This window comes from Phocoena phocoena, chromosome 10 (assembly GCF_963924675.1).
Source record: "Phocoena phocoena chromosome 10, mPhoPho1.1, whole genome shotgun sequence".
Lineage (NCBI taxonomy): Eukaryota > Metazoa > Chordata > Mammalia > Artiodactyla > Phocoenidae > Phocoena > Phocoena phocoena.
The window spans coordinates 101,219,422-101,242,859 of NC_089228.1; the positions used below are offsets into that span (position 1 = coordinate 101,219,422).

Sequence of the window (23,438 nt, forward strand, 5' to 3'; positions counted from 1 at the left end):
AATGTGCTTCTTTCTTCTATTTTTCCCTTTATAAATTCAATATTTAGTTCTTTTGAGTTGCGGTTACTTCACTTTGATGTGAAAATCAGGAAAGTTTATGACAGTCTGGACAGCCTTGGGCTGTTGGGTTTTCCCAGGGGAAAGAAAGTCTAAAACTCCTGTAAAGAGTTTTACAGGGAAGTCTAAAACTCCTATAAAGCTCATTGTCTGGGGATTGGTCCTGAGATGCTATAACCTTACATAAGCGAACTTTTAGTTAGGTTTTTCTAAATAGTGAGTGGTACATTTTACCGAAGCTACACTGCAGATTGATTTAAGAGAGAAAAAAAATTTTTTAAGAGATTAGAAAAAAGGAAAATCTTGTCCAAAGCTACACTTCCTCCTTTTTTTTCATTTTTTAAAATTTATTTATTTATTTATTTGATTTTTATTGGCGTATAGCTGCTTTGTGACCAGTGGCCTTGTGACCGTGAATAAATCATTTAACTTCCTGACACTTCAATAAAAACAACAATGTTGTGTTAGTTTCTGCTGTACAGTGAGGTGAATCAGTTAGACGTATACATATGTCCCCTCTTTTTTGGATTTCCTTCCCACTTAGGTCACCACAGAGCATCAAGTAGAGTCCCCTGTGCTATACAGTAGGTTCTCAGGAGTTATCTATTTTATACATAGTATCAATAGTTATACTTCCTCCTTTAAACTTCTTGATTACTGTTTGCTTTCCACCTCGTACCTGATGTGACAGTCCTCACCAGGACAATTGCCAGGAAATGTGCCAGGAAAACTTTAGAAGGATGCTTTGTGCCATCTGAAAACTTACTTTGCTCACAGGGCACTAATAAAGCATTCCATCACAGACCCTGAATTACAGTGAAGTAACCAGACATGGACTCTGAGCGCCGGTCACACTCTCAAGACAGGTGCGCTATGCCACGTGACAGGAACAGCAGGGTCCTGGGGAAAGGAGAGACGGTGACAGTAGCCTGCCTTTACTGCTGGGTGGTAACTGGTCCCTACCTGCTTCTGCCTCGTGACTGATTGGATCTAGCAGCAACTCTGGGCAGAGAAGTTCTCCCATACTGGCCCTGCCGTGGCCGCTGGGCCTGTGGATACTGCTTGTTCATTCACTGTGGAAGCCCTAGCATCCCACCTCAGTGCAGGTTCCCTCCTCTGGGTTGAGACTTACTAATAGGAGTTCTGTGTCGAAATGCACACAGAACCAGTACATGAGATGTGGAAGACTCTCCAGGGGTCTTCTAGGTAAAGGGGTGGAGGCCCTTGGAAATGATGTCACTCAAGGTCACACACAACTAAGTGGTTGAGCTGGAACTAGATATTGTCCTTGCTCTCAGGTCATATTAGACCTTAGACGGCCACCACCAACACACAAGCATCAATGACACAATTCGTACCTCATGTTAATCCGTCATTCACCAGGGATTTTCATTTCTGTTTATTGAAGAATTTTTAACAATTGACAAATAAATTGGAAGCCAGTAGGAAGATGGAATTTACCTAATGGAAATTGTTTTCATAGCCAATTTTGAGAAACTATATCCATTTCATAAATAACCAATGTACGGATGAAGAGACAGAAGTATCAGCAAGTTAAATGACTTATCCAAGGTCACTGGTCACTGGTAGCTATCTCCTAGAAAAGAAGGACCCAAGAGAATGGGTTCCAGAACAGGTGAATTTTGAAATAGAGGGATAAGTGAAGAAAGGCATAAATCAGAGAATTCTAAATAGCCAGAGGCATTGGGTCCCTGGGGAAAGAGTTCCCAAAGAAGACTAGGTACCAAATATGGCTTGATGGTGGTATTGGTGACAGTGACGGTAGTAATTGCTGTAATGATGCTCATGGTAGTAAAACACTCAGTTTTAACTCATTCATTCCACAAGTATTCATTGAGAATCTCCAGTCTAGGTACAGTTGTAAAAAAAAACAAACAAACATAGTTTCTGCCTTACAGAGCGTATAGTCTAACAGAGAAGACAGACTTGTAAGTAGAACATTTCAACACATTATGGCAAAGTCTCTGATGAAATAAGCATAGGGGTGTAGGAGAAAGCAAACCTCTCAAGCTTTCCTCAGAGGTTTCCCAGGACAAAGCAGTGACCTAACAAATGTTGGGATATTGGATGAAAAGGTAGAAGAATAACTGACAAGGGTCCAGAGCAATTATAAGCCACGCTGCTATTCACGGAAACCCTTTTTCCTTGGTGGAAATTATACCCAACAGCACTGCAGGAACATGTAGTCAGGAGAAACTTGCCCCTCTGGGGACTTATTTGTTTCAACTACAATTTTTTTAAAAAGTGACATTTTGGGGAAATTTTGGAAGGAGGGAGAGAAGAAAAAATATCAATACACTAGTTACATATTTTTAAATACCACTCTTTACACCGCCGCCAGCCTGGGCTTTCCTGCTTCCCTTGAGGGGTACACATTTATTTTTAACCCTGGTCTTTTGCTAACATCGAAACACGATGCCATCATTAATCCCCATTAATACCCTATTCTAACTGTGCCTTTTGGGAACTCACTCAAGATTGAACTCTTTTTTAACCAGTCATGTTCGTTGTACTCTTTAGTGTTATAAAAAGGAAATCTTGCACTCCAGCTAGTAAATCAAACTGACCACAAGTGGAAGTATAGGTCCTGGAGTTCCCTAGGGCCCAACACAAGATGAATGACTGTAGACCTTGCAGGTGGACTGGACTTCAGAGCTTCTGATCCCCAAGCATACATGATCTCACAGATAAACTGAAAATAAAGCTACTTTTCGCTTTGTCCATCTTTCTTCCCCTTCTTCTTGTCCCGTATTTAGACTGTTTTTTTTTTTTTTCTTCCATGCATGAAAAAGACGGTCATGACATCACTCCTTTGATATTTTGCTAAAGCAGCTTCACAGGGGGCTACTACAGAACGGCGTTTTCATTTTTCCCCAGTTGTTTACTTGGTCATCTCGTAGAAAGCTTCACATTCAGCAACGAACTATTTCAACCATTCAGACTACACTTACAAATTCACTTGGGTTAGAAATTCCACCCAGCTACCCCAAATGAACTTTAGAATCACAAATAAATACATGATGTCTAGTCCCTGATCTTACAGACCAGCCAAAGCATAGCTCCCTAAAACTTTTATTTAAAAAAAATAAATACAAATGTTAAAGCACTATATAACTGCTCCTTTGTTTTATAAGCAGCCAAAAACCCCCTTTCTTGGAGTGAATTGTCCTGGAGAAATCTGAGGACTCAGGTGCTTAAGAGCCATTGTCCCCAACCATTTCCCCACCGAGGAGCTTCTTCGCGTTTCCCCTTATGGATCTTGTTTTTGGAAAAATTTCCTCTATCAAAAAAGCATATTTATGTAATAATAATTTTGTTTCCCCATTCTTGCATCAGAGATTTATCTAACGGCCAAACAGAACTTCTAATGGGAGTGGTACATTCAGTGCAGGCACTCAGTGTGACTCGATGCCACCTCTGAAGGTAAAGATATGACTTCCATTGGTGTTTTGGAAAAGCGGCAAAATGACTCACACGCCTGCATAATTTTGCAGATGCCTAAGAGTTAAAATTTCCAGGCTGGCGACCATTGCCAGATGTACGTTCCTTCGTGGATTTCAGCCCCCATCCAGAGATCCTGGAGCTCTGACCCTATCTGCTTTCTTTTCTTAAATTGTTATTTTCTCTCTCCATGATTCATGCCCAGGAATGTCAAGAATGACATTCCTCACTCTGGTAGAGGAGAAAAAGCTAGAGGTCTCTGTTGCTCTTGATAACCTTTCCAGTCTCAATCAAGAGCTCCCACGGGTGGCAACTTTGGAGAATCTACCGGTCAGGATTAACGAGAAACGTTGATTGTAGTTCAACAGGGTAAAAGACTAATTCTAATAAGTTTTTTTTAATCTTAAAGTTGGAGTCAAGGTACCACAAGCACGGGAGGCCTTCCTAAGATTTAGGAACGGCTAAGGGAATCCAGTGATGAACGGGAGGTACAGAGTCAGGTACCTCCAGTACCTTTCAAAGTAAACATGATGCCATAAGGTCACCTCACTCACCAGGGATTTTCATTTCTGTTTATCGAAGAATTTTTAACAATCGACAGATATATTGGAAGCCAGTAGGAAAATAGAATTTACCTAACGGAAATTGTTTTCATAGCCAATTTTGAGAAACCGTATCCGTTTCATAAATAACCAACGTGCAGGTGAAGAGACAGAAGTATCAGGAAGTTAAATGACTTATCCAAGGTCACCAGTCAAACTGGAAATGGATCTCAGGTTGCCTGACCCCACTGTTCCACACACGATGTTACATGTCCCCTGTATTTGTCCTCTGCCTGTCCTCTCTCCGTATCACATGACCTCCTTGGGTACAAAAGTAATGCCTTTTACAAGCCCTGTCTCATGCAATCCTTCTCTTTTAAGTTGGGGTGGAGGGGTTCAGGAGACAAATGAACTGTTCAGACATCATTTTCTTCTCTTGTGGTTAAAAACTAGCAATGTAATGAGGTTTCCATTTGTGGGCAAACAGCTTGGCTTCTCAATCATTAAGGTTACATTCCTTATGCCTGTGCTCCCCATATATTGGGAGAAAAACAGACATTTATTACAAGCCATCTCTCGAATGTGATAATCACAGTCAATCTAAATGTCTGCTTTCCCTGAATTGCTTCCCGGAATGAGGTTTCAGTGCTACATCTATTTTGTAATCACATTGGCTATTTCTGAAACACGGGGCTGCTTCTCAGCACTCCTTCCAAGCTGTGCAGTCAGGGCTGCTCTGGTCTCCTGGGTCAGACATCCCCATGATGGATAAATAGAAATGCAGCAAAGCCAGCACCGCCCTTTAGGATATGTGATCACAGGGCACTTTGCCTCCCTTCTTGCCCTCTCTCCTTCCCCTCTCCTCTCCCTTGGTACCCTTTTCCTTTCCTCCTCTTGTTCTGTTCTTTCCCTTTCCCATTCATCTATTCATCCATCCAGTCGTTCATTCAGATATTTTTGGAGGTCCATTCTATACACCAGCCCTGCCCCACACAGCAGCGGAATAGCAATGAAAAACAGCAGACAGCGCTTGGAAAGCTTAAGATCTCAGTACCTCTCTCTCTCTCTCTCTCTCTCTCTCTCTCTCTCTCTCTCTCTCTCTCTCTCTTTCTCTCTCTCTCTCTCTCGGTCCGGTCCACCTTTTGTTATTTCTTTCACAACTGTCAATTAGTAAAATATGTTTGGGCCAAATAAGAATCCTCAGTTACCAAGGGAGACAAGGTTAATAATCTCTAGTTGTAAAGATTTTCATAAGAAATGAAGCTAATTACCAACTCCTGTCAGAGCCTGTGTCAAGTCTATACAGCAGAGCACATTTGCAGACAGTGGTTATACGCTTCGCAGTATAGGTTAGGGTTAGTTCCTGTGGTTTTTATGTGTTTTTTGTGAAGTAGAATTTACGTACAGTGAAATGTATGGGTATTAAATGTAACATTCAATGAGTTTTGATTGGGGTAATCACTACCACAATGTAACCATAATATAAACATTACCATCAGCCCAGAAATTTCCCTCGTGCTCTCTTGTAATCATTCCACATCCCCAGAAGCAAGCAACCACTATTCTGATTCCTTAAAATAGATTTGACTTTTTTTTTTGGGGGGCTGCGTTGGGTCTTCGTTGCTGCGCGTGGCCTTTCTCTAGCTGCAGCGAACGGGGACTATTCTTCATTGCGGTGCGCGGCCGTCTCATTGCAGTGGCTTCTCTTGTTGTGGAGCGTGAGCTCTAGGCACGCGGGCTTCAGTAGTTGTGGCACACGGGCTCAGTAGTTGTGGCGCATGGGCTTAGTTGCTCCGCGGCATGTGGGATCTTCCCGGACCAGGGCTCGAATCCGTGCCCCCTGCATTGGCAGGCGGATTCTTAACCACTGTGCCACCAGGGAAGCCTGATTTGCCTTTTCCTAAATCTCACATAACTGGATTCATATGGTGTGTACTATTTGGGGCTGGCTTCTTCTACTCAATCAATTCTTGCACGTGTCTTCAATGTGTTCCTTTGCACTGGCAAAAGCAGTATTTTATCGTATTCTATACCCCAGTTTGTCTACCTGTTCGCCTGCTGATGGACATCTGAGATGTTTTCAGTTTGGGCCTCTTATGAATAAAGCTGTTAGGAACACCCTTGTACAAAGTAAAGTAATTATATGTTTTAAATCATGTTTTAGGTAGTGTTGGTTAACTAAGAGAGATGAACACATTAAAACAGCACTTCCATTCTTCCTTTCCTCTTTCCTCCCTCAGGTCTAATTTTTTCTTAGGATTATCATTGTTTTTACATTATCAAGTTTTAAAATTCATATTCATTCTGTTACTATGATTCCCAAAGATTTTTGCACGTATGTAGATTTTTCTCACCCCTGGATCTTTACCACAGAGTCTCCGTTACTGGGATCTGTGCTAGATTCATCCCTTAATTATCTTGATATCACTTTTCAGGTGGTTGGGTTGTGATGGGTCCTGTGTTCTCTGAGATCCTTCATGTTTGAAAATGTGTGCTGGTTGTCCTTGTGCTCACAGAACAGCTTAGCTCTGCATAATATTCTTGGGTCCACCCTCCTCTCAGGACCATGCACATGTGGATGACATCAACTGGTTGCTCTGGAGAAGTCTAAAGACAGCCCCATTTTCCCCTTATTGTTAATTTGCATTTTCTGTCTGTAGGACTGAACAATTATTTCTTTTTTTTGTTTGTTTGTTTGTTTGTTTGTTTTTTGCGGTACGCGGGCCTCTCACTGTTGTGACCTCTCCCGTTGTGGAGCACAGGCTCCGGACGCGCAGGCTCAGCGGCCATGGCTCACGAGCCCAGCCGCTCCGCGGCATGTGGGATCCTCCCAGACCGGGGCACTAACCCGTGTCCCCTGCATCGGCAGGCGGACTCCCAACCACTGCGCCACCAGGGAAGCCCCAACAATTATTTCTTTAAGCTTAAGTTCAACTAGATTAATTAAAGTTCCTAGGTAATGAGCGTTCTACATCAAATTACCCTGCAGCTCAGATTGCTCTTCCAATGTATAGATTAAATTTTTCCTCAATTAGGTAAAATTTTTCTTACGTTATGTCATGAATATATCTTCTGTTTTATTTGTTGCGTTCTCTACTTCAAGGATACTAATTATCCTTATGTTGTATCATCCTTGTCTTCCATAACTATTAGCTTCTCTCCAATAACTTCATCTCTTTATCTTTTTCATTAGCATTTTCTTCACCTCAAGTTTTTCCTCTATGTCATTAATTTTATTTTGAACGTTATCTATTCTGTTTCTTAGAGTTTATAATTTATCTTTAGTTGCATGATGATGTGAGTTGGTGCCCAGTGTGTTCCTTTAGGTCTGTGATCTCCTAGGAGGTTGTGAGAAACTCCTTTATGTTCCTTAGTTTTGTTTTCTTCTATGTATAGTTTTTCCATTCTCTCTCTTTCCTCTTTGCTTTTCTTTTTATTCATGCTCATACTTGCATAACTCTTCTCCAAGTGTCCTATTTGCTGTAATATACTGTAGATAAAATCTTCACTCTCCAATCCAAGATGAGTTTGATTTAACCTCTGAACTATAGTTTGAGGCCAATGTATTTCATTCTACTCTTTTGTACCCTGAGACGGACTGAAGCAGAGGAGGGAGTTTAGCTGACGAGATGGCAAACTCTGTTAAAATCCTTGGGCTCTGCTCTTTCTTTTAGGATTCTGTTAAATTTCTCATTCTAGAATCTAGTCTACCTAATTGGAGGTAGATCTCCTTCCCACGTGGAGATAACTCACAGGCTTTGTATCATTTCTCCACTGTAGTCCCAGAATCTCTACCTTTTAAGGGATGCAGACCCTTTTTCACCCACTTCTCCACAGCAGTCATTTCCAAGATTCTGGTCAGAACAAGGAAAAGATCAGCATTTTAATCCAGTGTGTTTCTTTCCAGATTTGGAAATACAAACGAGCAACCTCAGGATTTTGGTGACTTGACAGTAGGGCTTCTGAAGCCCTGGTGGTCAGGGTTAGAGCTGAGCCAAGCTGCCCCTCTGCCGCACTCCAAAATCCTCCCCTTTTCTTGGATCAGGTTTTGAAGTTTATCGAATTATGTTATGCCACAGAGGTGGCTGACAGTGACTTTCAAAGGGGCTGGTTTTAAATTTTGTCCAATATTGTAGGTATTATGAGAGGACGGTTTAGTGAAACCTTAATGAAGTTGAATAATGCTCCCTGTCCAAAGTCCTGGGTTCATATTTTCTTGTTGACCACCAGTGATGCAAGATGGAGACATTTCATTCTGTAACTGGTTCAACCCAGAGTTCATGATAGGGTGCTCACAGTCAGCTGTGGCCTGACGAGGGACAAGCATATGCCCTTGAAGTGTCCCCCAAACATATCTTGTTGTCTAGGAAGGGGGCTATTAATTTAACCGTTTACATCTGTCACTAAAGACTTATCTCTTTCTGAATCTGGGCTCCCCAGAAATCAATATTCTAATTAGAAAACAGTAGCTAATCTGGCTAAATGCTAATAAACGAGAGTTGTGATTTATCTAGCAACAGGGGAACAGCTCAGCATTAAGAATTAAAAGGTCTGTAGAGAAGAGAGCTCTTTTTTTCCTTACTCTTCCCTTTGGCTGATTGGGTTCAGCTGTATGCTATAAATAACACTTTTAATTAATGGCTGTCTGTTTGAAAATCAGTCATCAGAACCATAATTTAGGAACTTTTACCTCTGAGATTCATTGTTCTACCCAATTTCTCAATGATAAGGATAAGAAACTGGTAATGTGAGTTAAAGCTGAACCTACCTACTCACAGATACCAAACCACATCATAGCCTACCAAGGCACTCTTCAGGCTTCACTATAATAGATGTAGATGTAAATAATCAATTCAACTGCAAGGAGAATTATTGATCATGAATAGAACCAAAATTGTTGTCTAAACCCTGCTGCACTCCAGTCATTTCATGGAGTTACAGGATAAAGTCAAAGTTAATCTCAAAGGAAGGAGTTTGCAATTAGTTGAATGGGGTCCTTCAGTAATCTCTAACGGATGAATTTTTTTCTACATTAAACAAATTAACCGGGTAGTTACCTTCCCTTTAATCTAACTGGACAGAGTCAAAGGGGAAAAATAGAAGTTGCTTGCACATCTTAAGTGTTTTCTTCTAGTAGTTTCTACTTCGTCCAATATTGCCTACTTACATGATACTTGCAGTAGGTCCTTGAACTTGCCGTATTTCTTCATGACACCAAACAATTATTCAAATTCTCTCTACCATGTAGATAACCTTTTCTGGACCTCAGCCCCTCCAGACCTAGCTTTCATGTCATTTTCTCTATCCAGCCCACAACCGTCACCACACCCTCCAATCTAATAAAACTGATTACTCCTTCTGTTGGGACCCAAATCTCCCTGTACCTCTTTCTGCATTAATATTGATAACATTTACTTCTGCTTGATGAGTTTTAGACCATCTCTTTTCACAGAGAAGATCTTACTCTTACTCAGATGTGCAATTCCTATATGCTTGTTGAATACACAACGGATTATTCAACAGCTATTGAGCACCTGCTCTTTGCCAATACTTGTTAGAAGTCAGAAAGGCATCGATTTTCATCTCTGTTCTCAATGTACTCACGACCCACTGGGGAGGATAGACTTTTATAAAAACTAAACTCAGCAAGCCTAAGAGAGGGGTCTGGGCAAGTAAGTGCTGGGGGTGGGTTGTTAATTAGCAAGGCCATGAACACATAGAAAAATCACCATATTTTACTATCTCTTCTATGGTTGTCATAATCCAAACACACCTGCTTCAATCATAAGTTCTACCTTGCTTACTAATGTCTTTTCAGTGCAGTCTGAGCCTATGCTTCTCAAACTAACGTGCACAGAAATCACCTGGGGATTTTGTTCAAAGGTGGGCTCCGATTTAGTGGGTCTGGGGAGGTCTGCATTTGCAGCCAGTTCCCGGGCATTCCACTGCCGCTGGTCCACAGACCACATGTTGAAGAGCAAGTCTGTAAACCATTGTCATGTCAACATATAAACATTGTTAAAGTGCCATCAGTTTTTGGAAGAACTCCCAATGCTCCCCACCTAGAAATTCTTCTGACTGTAATTAAACATAATGAAAGCTACAGCAAGAGAAGTAAGACTCAGCAGTGACCCCCAAGAAACTGACAGGATGCCTTGAAACTGTTTATTCCTGCCCCGTTTTGTTGTCTAAACACGAAAGATTCCTGCACTTCAGGTCTGCTGCTACCAAATGACTGTGGTCTGAACGTGTAGCCAGGTTTTCCCAAATATTCGATTGCCATTCTTTGCTTAAGTCTCCCCTATATTTAAACTATAATACCCCAGGCCCTTTATGTATTATAACAAAATTATGCAACTTTAATCATGCAACTTCTGTAATGCAACTTCTTAAAAAACAGACTCTGCAAGGCACCCATGGGAATCTAATTTCTTATTAATTCTTAATGGTTCCTATGACAGCATCTGCTTACTTTTTCAATTTATTAGAGTCTGCCACTCATCCCCAAAGTCAAAACTCGTTAGACCATGAGACTCTGGGCCCCCACTCTAACATCTTCTGTCATTTGTCAGCTTTTAACTCTCCTTCTTTCAAGACAAGATACTTACTTGAGCTGTCTTCTTTTGCAGGTCTTCTTCCTCTCTTCCTCACACATGCTCCAGCTCTATTCCAACCAGACCAAGGGCCCTGTGTGTATCTTCTCCCAAGCACGTGAGAAAACATGATAACTCTTCCTGCCTGCTTTTCAACACCACCTTACGACAATCATACACTATATAACAGGGCATCTTGGTTATTTGGTTTCCCCTCACATCACTTTCCCTGACAAATAACAGTGAACTGAACAGCAGTGGAACTGTTTTCATCATGCAGGAATACAGAAGGCACTGGAAACCTTAGCTTGCCCAGTGTCGGAGTCTGGAGAGGACTCTTCTAAATGACCTTGACCCCTTCTCACCTCTCATCGTCTCATTTAGATTAATGCCAAGGATGATGAAGGCGTCATCGCTGGATCCTGGGACAATGTCTATGCTTATGGCATCCCCCCATCAGCCTGGACTGGAAGTGTTGACATCCTGTTGGAATACAGGAGTTCTGAGAATCCAGTCCGCTATGGTCAGTGCTGGGTTTTTGCTGGTGTCTTTAACACATGTAAGTATCCAGTTGAGCAATATATTTTTAATGCGAAGGAAATTTCACCTTAAGACATCTTATCTATAACCTGGCAAAGCAACCTAGCAAGCTCTGTTGGACCTATAGAATTTGTGGGTGGCTATTCTGGGATGCAGCCAATGCATAATGAAATTGTACTTGGCCAAATATGCTCCTAGTTTCTCTTTGACTGCCGAAGCTTTATAGAAAGAATGATGGACTATTTCCTACATAATCCATCGTTCAATACCCAGAGAAATGGAGCGTCTCCGGGGTCACATAAGGATGTGAGGGAAAGGCCATGCCGTTTTATTTCTTAGTAATCCCCACATTTTAAAAGGCTCAATTAGCAAAATTTAAAATAATAAATAATAAGCTATGTACTGCTTGTTATTGAGCAGTTTTGTAAATATGCTTATTTGCTTACTGTTTATCACTGAGAATTTTCTAAACATACCCACTTAGTTTTTTACCCCAGCTATGGGAGGGACTGTGGCAGGTGGGCTCATCTTCATCCTTGTATGTGAGTCTCAATGCCCCTGAGCAATTAGACACCAGAACTTAATGAACGATCTGTACTCCCCAGCTTCCCCTTTTGCTTTTAATCCACCCAATATCCAATCCATAGAGGAAAACGTATGGGAACAGAATTGTTCTCTTCAGCCTCATGCATCATTTTTCAATATGGCATTTGTCTGTCCCAGCCCAGACAATGTTATTGTTAATTCAGTGGGTATTTTAAAAAAACATTTATTTCAGTATGTCTTCATCATTGGTAATGATTTTCATTAACACGCCATTTCTACAGCCCTGTAAAAAAAAAACAAAACATTAAGCGCAAGTCGAAGTGTCCTATCTGCTGGCTCATTAATAAAGACTGTTTTACCCAGTTAGCATGTTTTTAATCAGAAAAATCGAGGAGGATCTGGAGGCTGGAAGCCAGGATGAGACCATTTTTTTATAAATGATTATGAAGCCTGTCAGTTTCAGCTCAAAGTTCTGACCGTCTAAGAATTAGTCAGAGATCCAAGTGGAAAGAAATCATGAATTTGGGTTGTGTGTTTTGTTTCTCCATGGCGTCAAACTGGATAAGATTATTTTCTTAGCCATTTGCGTATACCCAAGGGCTAAAGGAATATATATTTCCTGGGAGCAACGAACGGCATTGTAGCCAATGTGCCAGTGTCCTAGAAGGGCTGGTCTCTCAAGTTCCACATGGAAGCCTGAATTTCACGGAGGGCTACCAGTTGGAGGTAGGCCCCCCTCCCTCATGGCTCCCAAGCCAAGTCTAAGTACAGGATGCTCAGCAGAGGCAGCCTCTCTTATGAAATGATCCCAGGAAAAGAGAAAGGACTCCCCACGTCCTCCTGATGTCTGAAGTTTCACTCTCCCGGTGTAATTCCTTTAGGTTTAGAACCAGATAAAATAGCAAACACCTTCCATTCATGTATGCCTTTTGTATAAAAGGGTCCTCGAATCTCTTCCTGAACACCGGCTTTGGTGATAAGAAAAGGCAGAGGCCCAACGTGTGATGTCACCGTGAGGATAAACCTGAAAAGGAAATTTGGAGGGAAGGAGGCACTGGTGCCCCCACGTCAAACTTCACCAATCTTAGAATTATGAGTTCGGCAGATTCTGTAATCACGTGAATTAGTGTTAAGCTAGAAATAGAACTAGAGTGCCAATCATTTCTTTGGTGAAACTGTAGCAAGTGTAGGGGCTGTAAATCCATAGAGGAAGATGGAAGTGAGAGGCAGGTGATGGCTGCCATCGGTGACGTTTGGGGTGTTAAGATTAAGTCACTGACATGTACGCGCCACTATCTATACAATAGGTATCTAATACGGACCTGCTGCAGAGCACAGGGAACCCTGCTCCTTACTCTGTAATGACCTGTGTGGGAAAAGAATCTAGAAAAGAGTGGATACGTGTATCTGTATAACTGATTCACTTTGCTACACAGCAGAAACTAACACCTCATTGTAAACCGACTACACTCCGATAAAAATTAATTTAAAACAAGATTCAGTCATTTAATGAGGACCCTTGAGTCTCTACCAGATTCAAGTTTGGACTTCCAAGGTTGTTCTATTGAAGGAGGTGGATGGTCTTTGGTTAAAAATGCTAAACAATTCTGAGAGGGGAAAAAAAAAAAGGGAAGGCAACTCATTAATCTTAAAAGTGTCAGCTGAATTATTTTCAATGAGCCCTGAGGTCTGGTGTCCTGGCAGCCAGGGAGGGCATTTGGATTACGTTTAATCAATAGGTGCATATACGGCAAGAGATGCAACCAGGTAATTTATTATCTAATGATTAAAATGAATCTGTGCTGTCACCCTCCACCAAGTGTCACAAGAGCACGTTCCAGCCGGGAAAGCAAACCGCACTGAGGGTCTGCTTGGTAAATTCCTAACTTCCTATTAGCTGAGGTTTTTAAATTTTATTTTCAGAAATTTTAGTCCATTAGCTGGACTAAAATAATCCTACTTTGACGATCGTATGATTAGCAGCTAAACAACTGGATCCCATTCCCACTGGCTTCGTAAGGTGCCAACTGCAGTTTGTATGATCAGGTAACGAGGCTTCTCTCTGCAGCCCCGGTCCTTGACAATAGGCCCCCTTCCTCAGTGTGGGACGTTTGAGAACAACATGTCCATGTTGGCAAAGAAGAAGGTCCCTTCTGAGAGGGGATTGTTCACTCTGTATTTATCAGAGCTCGGTGATGTGCTTAGTTGTGGTCCATCTTTCTTTCCCGCAGTTTTGCGATGCCTCGGGATACCAGCGAGAGTCGTTACCAACTATTTCTCGGCCCATGATAACAATGCCAATTTGCAGCTGGACATCTTCCTGGAAGAAGACGGGAATGTGAACTCCAAACTCACCAAGGATTCAGTGTGGTGAGTTTGATCTACAAGGGCATTTGCTGATATCAAATTGAAGTGACGTACATTTACCAGGAGACAGAGTCGGTCTAATGTTTCTTTCTGTTCTATTTTAAGGAGTATTCGATACCATAGGCAGAAAAGTCTGATTGTCAGATTGTTTTTAGCTAATGAATGAGAAATGTTACTGAACAGGTAGTCTGGGCTTCGTATAATGGAGATGGATCATCCCATTACGACAGCAACCACTGGAAAAGGCCATGGTTTTAGTGGCCAGAGCCTATACTAGTTCCTCTCTACCTTAGTGTATGACTATTAGGGTGAATGGCAGAGACACCGGAGCCAAGCCTTCTCTACTCTAAGAGTAAGGTAGCCAACGTTTACTGAGCACTTACTGTGTACCAGTCTCTGCGTGAGCATGATCTTATCTAAGCTTTTAAAGTTTTATCAGGTGGGTGCTTATTAATATTCCATTTACAGATGAGGAAACTGAGGCACAGAGAGGTTAAAATAATTTTCTCAAGGTCATACATCTGGTAAGCTAAGAATAAAACCCAAGAGCATCTGACCCTAAACCACAACCCTTTTTTTTTTTTTTTTTTTGGCCTTTGCAATATAGGATTGCTCTTTGAAGGTAAAGATGTGGTTTCCCCGATCTGTGACCTCATCTTTCGTTCAGAGATAGAAGTGGAAATAAAACTGAAATTATTACCAAATACCAACCACACAGTTTTTTCACTGCCCTGAACAGCTATATCACAAGCTGGCTGCAGGGAGTTTAGGATTCCAAAGAAATTTCTTTTTTCCATTGGGACCCACTCAGTCCAAAACAATATTCTTGTTTTATTCTTGTCCAAAAGAGGGGGGAAAAATCCCGAGAGTCCAAATGTAAAGGATATTTACAAAGGTCTGCATGGGAGGGAAATTGTCAGGCGTTGAACTCAGTGGAATTTGGCTCAGTGGAACTAAAAATGTGTCTCCTAGAGTGGTTCTTTAGAAGCAGTAAAGCTAAAACACTGTCGGTTGTAAAAGCATCCAGATGGGGATGGTAGGAAGTTATAAGCTCATTTAAAGAGAAATTAAAAGCTAGAAGTGTCTTAACTGCCCCATGTTACAGGAATTACAGCGCAGCAGCCCTGCATGTATGTGGAACGACAAAAACAGACCCAAATAGCCATCCCCTAAGCCTGCTGTGACAGCCCAAAATGGCAAAATAAGGATTATTTGGCATCCTGCACCGCTCACCTCTTCTTTACACACCCCACCGCCCTGTACTCACACACACACACACTCACACACACACTCACACACACACACTCACACACACACTCACACACACACACACACACACTCACACACTCACTCACTCAATGCCCTTGAAGCCAGCTGCCACTCAAAATTATTCCTCCCGATTCCTTGATCCGAAGGCCTCCCACCATAAATCCCCACGGGCACCCCAGCAAATAAGCTCATAGGCTGCCCCTCACCAAATTGCTACAAAAGTGTGAAGCTGGTAAGACCTTGTTCTCGGTAACCCTTTCCTCTGTCAGCTCTCTGCTCCGAATTCCTTTCCCTGTTTCTATCACCCTTGTCCATTCGTTGTCTTCCCCAAATATCCCATCACCCTGGGACCATGTTCCCTGGTCCGGGGCCCCTGCTCCTCACAGCCAGACCACTGCCCCAGGCTTCTCGTCTTCCCTTTGCTTGGCTCACAGAGGGTGGCTGACGGTCTGACTAACTGAATGGGACACGCCAGACCGTGGAGCACAGGGATTAAAGGGCTCCGTCGGGTCTGGGTCATGCACCAAGCAGCTGTGTGACCTTGGGCAAGGCACAACCTCTCTGTGCCTCTCTTTCGTCCTCTAAAGTGGAGATGACAAAATTTCCAAGCATAACAGGAGCCTAATGACTGTTAGCTGCTCTTATTGTGTTCATCACTAGTCACACAGCTGGAATTTCTTGGAGGCAATATGTTGCCATCAACCTAAGCACCTTGAAGCAGTTGGAGGAAGAGGGGTGCCCAGTGTCCTAAGATGACTCTGCTATTTCTGTCACTTTGGGGCATTTTAAAAACAAAAGCAGAAACCTTGCCTCCTCAGTGCAAACACCAGTGAACCCTAGAAGTTACAGAGGTTCCAGAAAACCAAAAGTATTTCTAAGCCCCTCCCTGATTGAGGGGGCTGGTGGAGGCTGTCCCTGGACACGTCCACCAGTTTATGGTCACCACAGCCGCCCCTCACGTCAAGCTCTGGCTTGGGCAGTCACTGGCTGTGTGACCTTGAAAAAACGGCTTTACCTCTCTGAGCTTCCTCATCAGTAGAATGAGGGTAAACTTAGTAGTTACCAATTAAATGGCAATTTAACGAGGCAATTTAAAGTACTTCCCACAGTGCTAGGCCCAGAGGGAGTGCCCAGTTGGCACCTGCTGATGAGATTAGTAATGACCACTGGTAAGAAATGGGGGCTACCTGAGCTGCAGGGTTGGCGAGCAGGGGTGGGGCTGGGGGCAGCAGAGGCTGAGGCGGGGCAGGGAGGGTTCGGTCGGCATCAGCTGACCACCCAGAGGCCAGTGCAGCATGGCTGGCAACACATGGCCCAACAAATTTCCCAGCGGGGGTCTCAGGAGCCACCGGCCTCACCCAAGCCCCCCAGCCTCACTTCCCTCCGCAGGCTCCACTCAGACAAACTCTTGGTTGTACGTGGCCCCTGCCCCCCTCTTTCTAAAGGAAGCCACGAGAATGATTTCTTGGTTCTCTCTCCTGGGTCTCCACCATCTCTTCGACACTGAGGTCCTGATGGTACAGGATGTGGTAAATTAATTTGTCCAGTTGGGTCTCGGTGACCCACCGCATCCTCTTTTCCACGGCTCAGCTGGGTCCTGTGTCCCCAAAGCAGAAATAAGGCAGCACGAGGGTTCAGAGGGAGAGCTCAAGGATGCATGCGAAGGTGTGCTGTGCTCAGTGTGACCCAGAGCCGAGAGGGGTGAAGTCTGGATTTCACCCGGCGCTCTCACCCTTTCCCTTTACCACCGCAGACCATCCAGCACCGACTGCTTACAGGCCTGCTTCCTGGTCTGCTACCTTAGGTCCCCGCATGTGTATTTCCTCTCCCAGAGAGCCTCACCTTGCCAGGGGCAACAGTTTTGCCCAGAGTGGACATGCTATTGACGCCGACAGAGGGAAGAGTGGGCTTAGCGATTCAGGAGAGGGAGGACCTAAGGAACCTTAGAAGGGCACAGCTGGGCAGTGGAATTGCACCTCAGGTTCCCACCTGAAATTCCAGGAGGGCCAACACAAGGTAACATACCCTGGAAGGAGCAATTTAAGCCTCCTGTCCCCAGCGTGCTGATGGGTTTGGAATGATGTGTAACCTCTGGGCATCCATGAATCACGGTGGACGGTTTAATGAAGATGCTTCTGCAATGTCCAGCTGCAACCTAAACCATGAATAGGGATGTGGGGCTCACAATGGGCAGGAGTAAAGTGACCCTTCATCTACCTCCTGATAGAACTCAGCTTGGTCACCTCATCATACGATGGTCGCACTGGAAACAGAAACAATTTTAAAAGAAAGGGATGGTGGCGCTTATTAGGGTCATGAAAGGTATTTCAGGAAAAGGCTCCTCTCCTTCTAAATGAAAGTGTTATCCTGTGTCCTACTGCTGGAGAGCATGTGGCCAGATCTGATTATTCTGGGTGGAAGATCTGTGTCCACCTCTTGACTTCCCTCCACCAGTATGCAACCCCCATGGGAGAAGCCTCGTCTGATGTATTTTACTTTTGTTTTGCCAACAGGGTGCAAGGCAAAGAGCAAGGACTTGATAAATGGAACTGGTTGGAAAAAATGTTAAATGCTTATTTAACAGATAGATATCATTTAATTCTTTCAACAAACACTATTATACACTAAGACTTCCAAATACCAGATGCTAAGGATTCAGAAGGAAATTAAGTAGGTCTCTGCCCTTGAGGAGCTCCATCCAGTGTTCATGAGTGAAACAACCACATACAGTACACTCTATAAAAATATAAGGTGGGCTGTAAGGTGAGCCAGGAGTCATGGAGACGAGGGCAAGGGGCTTCCGTCCTAAACCCAGGGGAGCAGGGGCAAGGCTGTTCACATGGTCAGCGGCCGTAGACTCAAAGCCGTTAACCCCCTGCAATCTTCTGGCTGTGCTGTTCAAAGATGGAATGCCCAGGAAACGACCTTGGCCCACAGATAAAACTCAGGGGTATAAGTCTAAGGGGCTGAGATGAGACCACCAGAGGTCAGTCTGTTTCAAGGACCAGGCAGGAAGGAATGGAATTTCATGCAGAGTTACCCATATTATTTTGACTACAGTTGTTGAATATTGAAACTCACTCTGTCGAGATCCAGCCCCTTGCCACTCCTTCTTGTATGACCTCAAGAACATCTAGCACTTTGTCCTCTTTCTGGAAGGGCTAATGCCCCCCAAGGCTGTACATTCACAAGAGGCAGATGGAGTCAATACTCTTTGGAGATGGGGATGGGGGTGGGTCACTATTACCATCTATCACCACCTCTCCTGCTTCCCTACCCTCTGTCCAATCCCAGGTTCTGCCTCCTTTAAGACAAACCCACCCCTCACTCTTAGTTTTAGAGGGTCTGACAGTCAACAGCGTTCCAGAGTCCTTCTTGGCGCCAACAGCTTCCTAGACCCTGCCTCCTTCTGGTCCACCTTCTAGGCCTCTCCTTCATGCGCCCCTTTCCATCCCGCTCACTTTCCCAGAGGAAGGTCTTCACCCCTGGACGATGGAGTTCCAAGTGGGGTGGGTGGGTAGAAACATGTGCTACTCATGCCCTCAGGATGTGAAGAGAAGGGGCTGTGCACCTGTGTGCACACCAAGGCCCTTCTGCTTCTCAGAGGCCAGCTGATTGGCCAATCGGCAGGTGTAGAAAATTGCCGAACTCAGAGTTTTAAGCATCTCATATGATATTAAAGATAATTGGAAAGATGATGAATGCTAAAACAATTCACAAGTCTTTCTTTCCTTTATTGCCTTTGCGTTTCAAATTAAGTAAGTTTGATTAAACTGGCTTTCTCAATTTAATGTTTTAAAATAATTGTGAACTCGCAAATTTGTAATTATCAGTTTCAGCTTAAAGTTGGGACAATCTAAGAAATAGTCAGTGATCCAAGTGGAAAGAAATTACAGTTTTATTTTGTTTTCCCTTAGGATCTCATGGAAAAACACCAAATCAAGTCAAACTACTCTTACAATTTCTTTCCCTCCCTCTCTCTCCATGGCTCACGGCAATATGATTAGCTCTTCCACTGACTAGCTGAGTGACTTCGAGCAAGTTGCTTGATTTCTCTGAGCCTTAATTTTCTCATACGGCTTTGGATTTAATGAGGTATAGGGTCACCTTCAGCTCCAGAAGTATTATTTTTAAAATAACTGTCACTGTTCTTCCAGCCAGGCCTTTCCTCCCACAGTTAGCGGGTTCTGTCATGCGCTCTGAGTGAAGATCTGCTTGCCTTCACAGGACCAGGCTGTGATCCACTCACCCACATGTAGGTGCTGCTTTGCAAACCGTCTTCATGTCAGCTCTCCAGGAAGAAAAGACACAGAAATCAAACAAGCCACAGAAAGTTGCTGTAACTCTTTGGCTGGCCTCAATGCACCTGATTCTTAAAAAAAAAAAAAAACCCAACTTCCTTCAGTACTTTTCGGAAAGAGTACAGTTGCTATTGTTTTGTTGTGTTTTTCACTCCAAATGCAGAAAACTCTGCTGCAATGGGTAGCATTGAATCTATAAACAAAGCTCTTTCAAAGCAACTTCTATAGCGGAAAGCAGCTTTCACACCTGGGAGCCAGCCCTGGGTTTAACCCAGTCCCACCAATCCTAATTCTAATTGCAGTTTGCACACTTGGCATGCTGGTTTGCACATCATAGGTGCATTTTTGAAATTCAGACTGATCCACTTTGTACATTGTACAAAGTACGTTCCAACTAGTTGAACTTTCATACTGTTATATTACCCTAACTTTTAATCATGGTGTATGAGAAGAAGAATTATCCAAAAATGAATTCCAAGTAAAAAAATATAGAAGAAATATTCTGAATATAGGCCAAACTGTTTAAGATGTTTACGAGTTTGTAAAATTATCCTGTGATGGATCCAAGTTACCAAAGATAACAGCTACCAAGGATATTTCTTTTCAAATAAATTATCTAGTTAACTACATTACTGTCAGCCAAATAGTTTTTGAGAAAATCACCTGGAGATAGATCACGAGAGCTGTCATTAGAGAACTAAGAATATATGCCGTGAATCCGCACCAGAGTCTTGAAGGAAGGATTGAAAATGTTATTTGCCACCTCCAAGGATCAAAATAGCTCATGCTTATGGAATACTTTCTTTGTGCCAGGCCCTAAGCTAAGTGGGTGACATGTATTAATTCATTTAATCCTTTTAACAACATGTTAAGGTACTACTATTATTGTCCTCACTTATAAGTGAAGAAACTGAGACACAGTAACTTAACCATGGTCACCAGCCTTCTAGCTGCCATGGCTTCTGATAGGAAGTCATCTTTAATTCTATTGATAATCCCTTGTACATAACAAATCACTTTTTTGTGTGCTGTCTTCAAGATTGTCCCTTTATCTTCAGCTTTGGACAGTTTGACTATGAGGATTTTAGGTGTATATCCCTTTGAGTTTATCCTCTTTGGGTCTTTTAACTTCTAGGATGTGTATATTAATATCTGTCATCAAATTGGGAAAGTTTTCAGCTATTATTTTTTCAAATATTCTTTCTGATTCTTCCTCTCTTTCCCTTCCTTCAGGGAGTTTCATTATGAGTATGGTCCACATGCCTCGGGGCTCTGTTCATTTTTCTTCACCTTTTTCTTCTGTTATTTAGGTTAGATCATTTCAGTTGACTTATTTCAAGTTCACTGATTCTTTATTCTTTCTACCTGATCAAATCTGCTTTTGAGACCCTCTAGTGATTTTTTTGAAATTTTTATTCCAGTTATTATACTTTTCAGCTCCAGAATTTCTGTTTGATTCCTTTCCATAATTTCTATCTCTTCATTGATATTCTCTATTTAGTTAGACATTGCTGCCATGGTTCCCTTTAGTTCTTTGAATATGCTTATAATGGCTGAATTAAAATCTTTGTCTAGGAAGCCCAGTGTCTTGGCTTCCTTAGTGACATTTTCCCTTGACTGGTTCTTTTTTTCACTGTGTATGGGACATACTTCTCTGTTTCTTTGTGTCTTGTAATTTTTGTTAAAACCTGGACATTTTAAATAATATAATGTGTTAACTCTGCAAACAGGATATCCTGATCTCCAGAATTTGCTGTTGATGTTTTGTTGTTGCTCTTGTTTGTTTGTTTAGTGACTTTCCTGGACTAATTCTGTAAGGTCTGTATTCATCATGCATGGCCACTGAAGTCTCTGCTGGGTAAACTCAGTGGACAGCTAATTGTCTTCAGTGTTCCAGCAGGAAGTACACAATTCTGCTGTAGCCTTCACTTCCTGCTTGCTCAGAGTCTGAAGTTCAGCCAGAGGTGAGAATTTAGGACCTTGTTGGGGCTTTCCTGGGCATGCTTACAGACCTGCACATCTGTGTGGCCGTCTAGACTCTCAGGAGTAAGTCAGAAGTGTTCAAAGTCCCCTAAGGAAATTTCAGTCCCTCCTGTTAAATTTTTTGGACAGCCTTTTATTATCCCCAGTTGGTATCACCTCTTCAGGCACCTATAATGTTAAACAGTTGCTTCTAATTGGTTTTGAAAAACATCCTATAGGTAGGGCTATTTGCACATAGTAAGCTCTGAATCAGATCAAATAAAAATAAGCCCTGGGAATGGAACTTTTCAGAGGGCTGCCAGACAGGTTAATAGTGACAATTCTTTTATTGAATTTTAGGGAGTTCCAAGCCCATTTTCTCCTCTTTGTTGTTTGCTAGGCTGCAAGTTTTTATGGCTACCATAGTTGTAAGGCTGTTCGTTTTCAAGACTACCATGGAGCTAGGGAGAGAGGGGTGGAAATAAGGCAAATTAACATGCCACAAAGCTCACAGTTCTGAGATTCTTTTGTTCTTGTTGAATAAATCCTCCTTATATTGTTGCAAATCTTTGGTTCATTTCCAGAGTTCTGGAAAAGTTGGTTTTGATCATGTTTGTTAGTGTCCTCACTATTTTTATGAAGGAGCAGATTTTTGGAGGCCCTCACTCTGTCATTCTGGGAGTGTTTCTCCAGAACACACTTTTAACCACCCTACAAGTGGTTCCAAATTGGGGGCCTACCACAACCCTTGAAGGGTTTACATTTTGTAGGAATAGTTTGGTATCTAATACCATCTTCCTGACATATATCTGAAATACATATTATTTTATGTATTTTTATTTCTTCATTTATTCTATACATTATAGGGCATTATATTATCTTTTAGAAATTGTGTATAGAAATCTGTGGACTTCATTTCAGTATAATATAGAGGTGTTACAAAATATTTGTTTTAAAACTAGGAAGGGACATTAATTTTTGAAGGTTGAAAATCACTGCACTAGACTCTCCTCCCATTCCTTTCATATATCTACCCTAGTCCTGCGGCTACAATATCTCCAAAGAGTGCCTTGCAGTTCCTATTCTACTCGAGTTCCACTTAAGAGTGAACGGAGAGGGAGTTTGGGAGGTAAATAAAATCAGAGGTCGTTACAAATACCTCTCAGGAAATTAGAATGAAAAAGAAAGTGGGAGCCATCTAATAAACCACATAGAAAGTACTAAGGCATTTTTTATAACAAGAAAAATGTCATGTTTTGGTTAATCATAAATTCTGCTTAAGAGAGTCATCATATATACTGATCAAAAGTTACCAGTTTTCAAATAATTAAAAGCTAATAAAATATGTACCACCTAAGCTATACTGAATGCAATTTAATTTCTTTTGATGATTAATAAGACCTCTAGAAAAATGTCATATAAATAAGAGCTTTTAGAATAGTATACTCATAAACAGCTTTATAATGCAAAGCAGTAATTTTGGTACCTACTAAGATTGTTGGCTCTATTTTTTTAAAACTCCTTTCAATAATTATGGATAAGCTTGGCCAGAAGTTATTATAGAAAGCTTTTTATAACTTACAGTCATTCTCAAAATCCAATCTTTTCTTAATTTTCAGCAGGAATATCAATTGATAATTTGCTACGCAAGAGAGAGAGGTAAAGGGGTTCAACCAGGGTGCTATTTTCAAAGTAAATCCAGCAAGGGGAACTCAGCAGAATTACAGACGGCCTTCTGCTAAGTAGTGGTGTCAAACGTGGCTCATATGGATGGGTGTCATCTACTTCCTGAACATTTT

At 42.2% G+C, this 23,438-nt stretch overlaps 1 protein-coding gene across 1 annotated transcript in view; it reads left to right on the top strand.

Annotated features, from left to right (window-relative positions):
- The window catches only part of F13A1 (coagulation factor XIII A chain), a 135,141-nt gene that overhangs the window by 63,219 nt on the left and 48,484 nt on the right, over positions 1–23,438 (top strand). Inside the window, exons 6-7 of the mRNA XM_065885293.1 lie at positions 11,039–11,213; positions 13,972–14,110. Of these exons, the coding sequence (XP_065741365.1) occupies positions 11,039–11,213; positions 13,972–14,110 (314 nt within the window). The remainder of the gene's footprint in view (positions 1–11,038; positions 11,214–13,971; positions 14,111–23,438) is intronic.